Source organism: Symphodus melops (genome assembly GCF_947650265.1).
Source record: "Symphodus melops genome assembly, chromosome: 13".
NCBI classification, from domain to species: Eukaryota; Metazoa; Chordata; class Actinopteri; order Labriformes; family Labridae; genus Symphodus; species Symphodus melops.
The window spans coordinates 8230124-8239699 of NC_136703.1; the positions used below are offsets into that span (position 1 = coordinate 8230124).

Genomic DNA, 9576 nt, shown 5'->3' on the forward strand with positions numbered 1-9576 from the left:
GAAGTTTAGACATGAACACCTCAACCAAATTAAGGTTTCTGCTGCTGACACACTTTCAGGCTGTAAAACAAGGCATGTGAGCCAAAAACCCTGTGCCATATTTAGGCAAAACTGTGTCAGTCTGTGTCTCCCTCTTAGTCCTCTCATCAAAAATTCTCACACATTAATTCCAAAACATTATAAGTGCACCTGCAGAATTAGCTTAAGCAATGTGTCACCATTGCCTTCAAAAGGACTTGCTGCTATTTTGACAATTATATTGGCATTTCGAAAATGGACAAATGATAACATGTTTTTATTCTGACTGCATGTTTATGGATGTGAGGAAAACCAAATTAGGGCCTACACTAATGTTATTGTCACTTAGCCTATATGTCAATGATTTCTGCTGTAAAAAGTTTCATGCAACCTTTTATCATGACCTCTTGTTTTAATTTCCTCTCCAGGCTCGATTTAAAGGAACTCTGTCGAATTAGTGTCAAATTAATGTTATTATGAGAAGATTGGCAGTGTGCCTCTGGAGCTCCATCACTTGCCCAGATGTGAAGCCAGCCTGAGGGGTGGAGTGTGAGTAGTCCTATCTCCCCAGTTTCCCACAAGTCCCAAACATCAGGGTAAATGAGCTACAAAAGGCATGCCACTTCTTAATGCTCCGCTGGGAATGTTAATTGATCTGTTGTTGCAGGACAAACAGAAACTCTGTGTCCCAGTCCATCTGGGAGAAATCAAGTCTTCATTGCCTGGCAAAGAGTGGTTTGTTCAACTTTAGTCTTTGTTGACCCTTTTAATGTGAGGATTCGGCCAATCATTTACAAAGCTAAATAGTCCTCAGTGAAGTGAAGGAAGACGATATAGGAATGCTTTAATAGTAATTGCAAGATTTCTACTTTGAGTTGACATATATATACTTTTTAAGATAAAAGTAATGTTACTACAAGCAGTGAAATGTACCTTAAACAGTAACTTAATTAACAATAATAATTACATTATTATTATATTAATATTATTATTATTTCTCTTCCCCACTCTGTGTTCCTGTGTGTCGCACTTTGTAACCTTGTTCTTTTGTACCGTTTTGATGTAAACTCTTTTTGTAATGATTTTGGGGGTGGGCACTTATAAGCTTCTGCTTCGGCCCACTCCTTTTGAGCAGAATTACAATTGCTCAAATAAACAAATAAAAATAAATTAAAAAAATAATTACAAGTGCAAAAAAAATGTGATACCTGAAATAGGTATTGCATGAAATATGAAGTTATGAAATAATTAGAAACCCACTGAAATTAAAAATGCAGCAAAGTAGCATCATCCTCCAATGTTCATATTAGCGATATGATCCTGTGTTCCTGTTGATAGAATTCTTAAAAAACTTTGTATCACTTCATCACAGGCCTATGAAGTCCAATAAACATGTGCATTGTGTACATTTGTATCCTGATGATACTTTGATGTCACATTTGGTGTTTTGAATTTCTCTCAAGGCATGTGCATCCAGGGTGTTTAAAAAGAAAAAATCTAAAACATGTACGAATGCAATCTCTGTCCTCCACACATCCTTCGATAATCAAATGTTTTTCTTGCTGGCCATGTCTCACATTAGGACATGAATTAGACACTCAGTCCCCTTTTTACTCCAAGTCCAATGACCCAATTTCCATCACAACTTTTTAAAGTAAGAAAAGCTACTCTGGCATATACTTTACATTGTTGTTGTTTCCTTTGAGTCTTGCATATATGAGTATAAAACACCACATGTGTTTTAGTTCACCTCTTAAGCTCTCTTATAATTAACAAAGCATTGGAAACCAAAGAAACTGTCCATTTTTCAAGTCACACTCATGCGTGCCTTTATTATCTGTATTCTCCATCAATTTTTTTGTAATCATGTGTGTGTGAATTTGTGCCTTCACTGAAAGAAAGTGTGCACTACAAGGCTGATGGGGGTCTTTGTCTACAAGTGTGTGTGAAGATGAGCTCCCCTCCCACCAGCAGCCTGGGAGCTCTGAATTCCTGCCATAAAGTCTCGGCCATCGCTTAGACCTGTGGCGGCACAGAGCGGCTTCCCCTCAGCCATCTCTCTGTGAGTGTGGCATTTCCCGTTTCCCACACTCCGTGCCTATTCACTGGCCCCAAGATGCGAACAATAGAAGTGTGTCTTGTTACACATCACATTAGCTATGGTGTTTGATCTCTTGTTGGAGGGGGAGGGGGATGCCGCTTCAGCCAGACCATCTGGTCTGGCCAACTAGACCCTGAGAAAGTCCCAGGCATGCCACATTCTCTACAACATCCACACACACACACAAATAGTTGTGAAAGACTTTTGTGGCACTTGAGACATAATTCAAGCATTAGACAGCATGCCACTACCACCACAACAGAAGTGGGACATGTGACATGCGAGGGCGTCCTCATACCCCAGTTTTCAAATTCTTTTGGAGCACCTTAGCACCAGCAAGGTCAGATAGGATGCAACTTTAATGAATGCTGTGGGAAATACTGGGAAACAAAAGCATGATACTGAAAAAAAATCTATCATTGGTAGTTCATTAAAAAATGGTCTCAATAGCATAATTATATTTTCAACAGGTGTTTTAAAGTTATGAGCAGAACTTAAAAGAATAAAATCTTATCATTCATACTGCAAAGAAATCAGTGTATGCTAAAAAAAACCCACCTCTATATCCATTAATGTATAAAATATAGTTTTAAATATAAAACACTCCTGTTCAGCTCCCAGTGTTAACACTAAAACCTTTACAGTAAATATAGCCACTGGCATGTCTTATTTTTTGGTTACTCCAACTCTTAAAATAATTCTTCAACATGTGAGTACAATCTTCAATCTATTATTGACTAACTCAACTCCATCGCTAGATTTATATATTTTATCATCCTGTATTTCAATGCTGTTGTTCCCTTGAGCAACCACAACAATGAAGATTGTGTTGGTTGAATGCTGTGCAGACAAACATTGGTGTGTGAAAATTGTGTGTTGTCCATCGTGAAACTTTTTCCAAACTTTTGATCGGAACACGCAATCTACCTGTTCTCCTGCTCATTTAGTCATTCACATAAACTTCACTTTTTATAAATAGTTGAATATATGTTATCTCTGTAACACTCAGCTTGGGGGTCTTCTAAAGAAAGTACAACACAACATTTGTGTATGTTTTGCAAAACTTCATTAGAAGCTTTTGATTTATTTTTTCAGGCTCAAGAAACACTTCTCAAGGAAGCAATTCAACAGGTTCGTTTCGAAACATTGGGCTGAATAGAAAACACCTTTATGAAAGGTATCCATTTGAAGATGAAAAACATCTATTACGTCAAAATGGAACAGTTAACAGTTTCAAGAGCAACACTTTACACTTAATGCATCCAAATAATGTACACATTTAGCATTGGTTAAGTATAATCACAATAAGATTTACAGCACAAGTAGATCCATGGGATCCATTCATAGGTTGTAAGTTCATCTACTACAAGTTGATGAATCATCAAACAGTGATACACAGTATCATCAAAATTCACAGTTTTTTAAACACAGAAATCAAACAGTGTCTCAGACACTTTAGTAGTTTCAACCCAATGTGGGTTTTACAAAACAGTTAACTATGTTTGCAAGACAAACAAAAAATGTAGGATTGATTTTCCCACAAGGGAACAGTAAACAGATTCACAGAGTAAATTCTCAACATAATAAAGTATATAGAGTGTGTACACATAGTGTACATGTTCAGTAAAACCTGAATCATTTCAATTCTTCCAAAGATATTCTGGCACATTGTGCCCATTTCACCTTACTTATAAAAGGTAAACAACTGAACCTTCTGCTAAAGCAAAAGAAAACAGACTCCAATGAGTCTTTAACTTTCTGTCCATGACATTCACAGACGCAGTTCTCTTTCTCTCCGTGTGAAGGGGACTCTGCCTCCATCCTACCACGGTCTCCACAGAGCACCACCAGCCTGGCTCTGGCCCTTGCTGGAGCTGACCCGATGTAGTGGAGAGCCAGGAGGGGAGGGAGTGGAGGGCATGCTGGACAATTGCAGCCCCTGGAAGTGGCCCAGCAGCCTTCTGTGGGCCTGAGTCTGGACATCACAGTGGGACAGGAAGCTGACGGCCTCCTGAACGCAGCGGGAGTAACCATCGCTGGCTGTCATCAGGCCATTGGTCATGCTGGTCTGCTGATGCTGCTTCTGCCAGAATCTCAGATAAGACACAGCCATCTCCAAGATGTCTGCTTTCTCTTGCTTGGAGTCAGGCTGCTGCCTGAGGAACTCAGGACCCAGCAGGGATTTCAGCTGCTCGATGCTGGTATTGATGCGATCTCTTCGTAGTTTTTCCACCATTGGCTTTCTCAGCTGAAGAAAGAAAAAGGGAAATCATTTAGAATAAAATCCAACTTTTTTTTCTTAAATTTATGAAGACAGTTAAAAAAAGAGATTCTGTTGCATTTGGAAATCAAGTTTACCTTATGAGCAGGAGTCAGGTGTTCCTTAGAATAGCTTGCTTGTCCAAAGACATTGGGTGCCATAGCTGTAGAGCTGTAGAGAGTGTTCTTGCTCGGTCTGAAGAGCCAGTTGAATCTGAGCTGCCTTCTCCTCTGCCTCTGCCCTGTATTTATACACCCAAATCTCCATATGAATGTGTGGGTCTTGGGCTTGTTGGAGTTTCTCACAGTCCCTGGGCCAATGGGAGAGCTGGGAAGGGCTTTGAGGAACGCAGGGCTGCCACATGCTCAATGAAGTGTTTATAGCCGTAGGGACAATGAGTGTGTCTCCGGAGAGCAGGTGGAGGAATAGACTGAGAGAGAAAGAGCCCAGGGTGGGGTGGTGGGGAAAAAGGAGGGGGCTGTAGCTGGGAGACTGACCCTGTGCTTGTGTTGATATGGGAAAGTGGTGACCCCAGAGAGAAGCACACCGCTGTCTCATGTCATCTCCACCGCCTCGTAATTGAGCACAAAGTGCCTCCGCCACCAGGCACACGTGGGTGTGACAGAGGGCCAAGCATTAGAAAGAACCAACATGCAGCCACTTCCACTGGTTTGACATGGCAGACTTCGCCCAGGGAGCTGTGCAACAGTTGAGCCATCTCAGAGATGAATAAAGACAACTTTTATTATTATTAAATATCTCGAACTCAAATCTAATCAGCGTGTTGAAGCAAAGTGGGATTTTGTCCCACTCTGACTGTCTGTCAATATATTCATGAAAACATGCATCTTATTCAGCGTCTTTGTAGAAATGATGGTCAGGTGTGTATCAGCTCTGAATTAACATGGCGTTTTTTTGTTTTTGTTTTTTCTAAAAGGACATATGTTATTGCCCCCCTTGTCCCAGATCTAAGCAATCATTTTTAGGACTACAATTTAATCACAGGTTAAACAACTAAAACTAAGAAACATTTGAGCATTTGATCATAATTTTGTATGAATATAGGATGTAGAAAAATGACCTTTGTCAAATTGTTTGCTTAATTTGTCACTGAGACCCTGAAGACAATCAGCAGGTCTGTTTTTTTTTTTTTTGTTTTTTTAAATAAATCGCATAACTGATTGTTAAGCTAAGGATTTACTCATCACCTATATAAGAGAGAGAGCCATATACGATTTATAGAGATATTTTCAGGTGTATCTTTAATATTAAGGTATAAATAAAATTCCAATGGTTTTGAGCCATATGAAATCACACTGTATCTGAAAGTAGCTGTAGAGCCACATTTGACTAACACCAGATATGTTGCCATGAAGTGGTCTAGTTCAGTCTGACCACTTTCATGTGATGGTAATTGCTGTAATAGAGGAAAACCAACTCCGTTTTAACATCCTTACAGTCGCCACACTCCCAGCACATGTTCACACATCAGGCAACCCCCCTGACACACACACACACACACACACACACACACACACACATTCTCATACAGAAAGCCACACTCTCAATCACTTTCCCTCCCACACACACTCTTACACACTCACACAGCTGGCTGACCTGGCTGCCGCTGGCCACGTCTCAGTCACACGCTCCCTTCCTGCCTGTGCGGAACGTGGGAGCCGTTGTGGTCCCAGGCTTCCCACACTTCAGTGTTAATGACACTGAGGCCGCCTGCACAAAGGAAGTGTGCCCCATCGAACAAAGATTAAGTGACCAACCCCCCTGCTAACAGCCACACACACACATACACACACTGCACTGTCTACAGGGCTTCCAGGCACACCATCTGGACAGATCGTACGCTATTGTCAGCCAATCAAGCATGGGAGCCGCTCACCGTGAGAACTGGAGAGGCTGAAATAGAGACAGAAAGTTAAAGAAGAAAAGAGTGTATGCGTGCGTGTGTGTGTGTGTGTGTGTGTGTGTGTGTGTGTGTGTGTGTGTGTGTGTGTGTGTGTGTGTGTGTGTTTGTGTGTGAAAACTTTGGGAATTGTCCAATGGAGTTTATTTTCAAATTTCGTAAATGAAAACATCTTAAAACCACAACTGACCTAAGATGAAAACGTTGTGTGGAGTTTATTTTTAAGTATAACAGATAACAATATTATAACAATATTAGACACTGTCACGTTGTGACTTTTAATCAAGTTTACAAAGATTTCATATTTTGCACAGATTCTGTCTTCTTCCGTTTAAAGATGAAGAAAGGTGGAAGCTCAGGTCAAATGCCATTTGCAGCGTTGGATGCATCATTGGTATCCACCATGTTTTTAAACATGTAAAAAATAATATCAGATGACCACTGGCTGACATTTTCCCTCCATGTTCCCACCATAGATCAACCTAGTCAACACAATAAAAAGAATTTCTCTCTGGATGTCGCACATCAGCTGAGAGACAAGAGGCAAGTGAAGGGCCCCTCCCACCTGTTTGTTTGGATTGGGGCCATTGTACTGCATGAATTCAACTAATTCATTCACATCCTATTGTCATAACACTGCATTGTGATTGGTCAAACACTGTGAGAACCAGCATCACATTAAATCGATGGGAAAGTTGGCACAAGTATATAAAGGAAGGAGGTCTTGTGGGTAGAATCATAACCCTGAACACTTCTTGTACCTGAAACAGGCCTGGACTGACTGGACGCTGACTGACTGCATATTCACCATGAGGGATCAGCACACCACGTAAGTTCCACTGGACAAAACTCTTCTGTAGAAGTGGATTTGACTCACATTTGTGGTTACACAAATATTTTGCACAAATGTTTTTATTTTGTGGATTTTGAGTGCCTTTGTTATTGCATTGCTGCTGGTGTAGACATTTAATCAAAATAAACACTAGTCTAGATAGTGATAGAAGCAATGAAAAATTTTAAGGGGTCAGTTCACATTAATGAGATTTCAAAAAGTCTGTCATTGGTCTGTAGTTTCATTTGACTCATTTTGGAGATCTCCGAGGCGCGGGTTTATTTTCAATACCTAAAACACAAAAACACATTTTACTGTGGAGGAATATTCTTCTGTACAAAGTCTTAAAATGTAAATTATTAGCAGGGAAGACGGGATGGTTCAGAAGGTTGAAAATATTTGATCATTATAAGCACAAAAGAAAAATAAACATTATCATACTTTGAGTTTGTATGTGCATGAAATGGTGAAATGGTACCACTTGCTTTGAGGAAGAAATCAGTCTAACTTGTGTATGTAGTGCCCATCTAATGTTTCCTTATTCTTTCTACTCAGCATGTGCAAGATGACGACTTTTGAGAGGAAGTGCACAGACAGAGCAGTGAGGCTCCGCTCAGCACTGGAGAGCCAACTCCACACAGGGGTGTCCAGCTCTGACGTCTGGGACAAGACTGTGTCCTTCTTCACAGTAAAGAAGGCTTTCATTTTCCACAATGGCTACAACAAATCCTCCAGAGAGGCCATGAGGCTGTTCCCCTCACCTGCTGAAGATGTTGCACCTCTGTGCTGCCAATAACAAGTGGAAATAAAGACATGAAGCGGGATGAAGCTTTTGGGACAGTGTTTGGGTTAGTCTGCCAGCTGCAGAGTACTGAGCATGGCAGCATTGTGTCAAGACGTTCTAATGAAGTATTTCCTGATGGAAAAATAAGATAAAAATGTGAGATTTTTTTCTTCAGTTTTGAGGTAAAATGATTCAATATGGGGGTTTATACCACATACACTGTGATGGAATTGGTCCACAAAGGGGGCCTTGAAATGTGCATTCTATGCCTTAAGTCATTGCAGTCCTTGAAGGGGGTCACCTGAAGACCAAACTATCAAGGGTCTGCTAAACTAAAAGCCATAATCCTTTCTTTAAAGGATAAATATGTATGCTAATGCATACTTTATTGTGTTAATGTTTTTCAGACATTGCGAGTTTTTTTTATGTTATGCATAAAATGTGTTATTGAAATAAAATGTGCAATATGCAAGTAAAAAATAAAGTGAGTGATTGTGATTTCCATTCATTCAAATTTGAAGTTTATTTTTTTTTTCTTCATAAAATGTTCATTTTAATAGTTCATATTATTGTGCATGTGCAACACACCTAAAGAAAGCAGGGATTTTCTTTCTCATATCTAATTGTCTCAGTGAACACCACCCTCTAGTGGCCACTAATCCTCAGGTTGTGTCCACAGAGGAACAGCTTTTTCTCTGGAAGCTTCGTCTCTTCTACTTTTGATACAGCTGATGACATTAGTTTCATGACTTCAACATTTGAAGAACAGCAGAATTTTAGAGGCTCTTAAAGTGTAGCTTCTCAAGGGATGTAGTTGTCCTGGCCATACATTGATAAGATAACATTAAGTGTAGACCAAATAGCTTTTTTTTTAAAAAAAGGGAATTGATATCAATTAGATTACATGTACATATACCTACCAAGACACATTTCTACAACAGATTTCTCATCATTTGTTTACTCATCCTCATCTGTGGTGAAGCTAGAATTCAGAGTAGTGCTTAATTGGGGAGAAAACATTTCAACCCTCCCAGAGACCATTGTTGCAGATCTCCAACTCGTCATAGTAAAATCGGCAAAGGTTTAACATCAACGAAGATTGTTCAAATATCAAAGTAGTGTGCAAGCCCACTTGTACTCAGGGCTGTGAAGTAAAAGCAGAAAAATGGAAATCTGCTAACTTTTTAATGACTCTTGGCATGTAAAAAAAACAAACTTTTTGACAACTGGAAAACAAATTCTGAGATAAAAATGAAGACAGAAAGTGATGCTTCCTGTTCAAAGAGTGTAAACAGCAGCTGGAACAGAAGAGGTAACCCTTGATCAGATTTGGAATTATTACAGCTTTATTAATCAGAGGCTAAATTGTAAAAGCAGACATGAAGCAACAGCGGAACATTGTAGCAGCAGGATTAGGTGAACGAACATTTAACTGGGTGAACTCCACACCATGCATTCAGCTCTAGAGAACAAGGGAACCTTTTTAACAATATGTAAGTTTGAAAATTGAATCAGAGGTTCTTGCTCACCTGAAAACTGTTCGTGGGATTGACACAAGAGTGTTACCAGTGATTTTGTAGAAGCCAAAACTAAACTTTGGAGAGCGTTGCAGAGGAATAAAGAAAATACTTTGTAGAAAAAAACTTAGTCAAAGAAAAAG

The 9576-nt window shown here is 39.7% G+C and overlaps 1 protein-coding gene across 1 annotated transcript; it reads right to left on the reverse strand.

Annotated features, from left to right (window-relative positions):
* Positions 1 to 3173: 3173 nt before the first annotated feature.
* LOC306834507 (transcription factor HES-5-like) lies at positions 3174 to 4742 on the reverse strand (the record flags this gene model as incomplete). The annotated part of the gene is given in 3 exon segments (XM_079360438.1): positions 3174 to 4367; positions 4478 to 4552; positions 4554 to 4742. Coding segments are annotated over 3 exon segments (690 nt in total). The 3' UTR covers positions 3174 to 3941.
* Positions 4743 to 9576: the final 4834 nt, after the last annotated feature.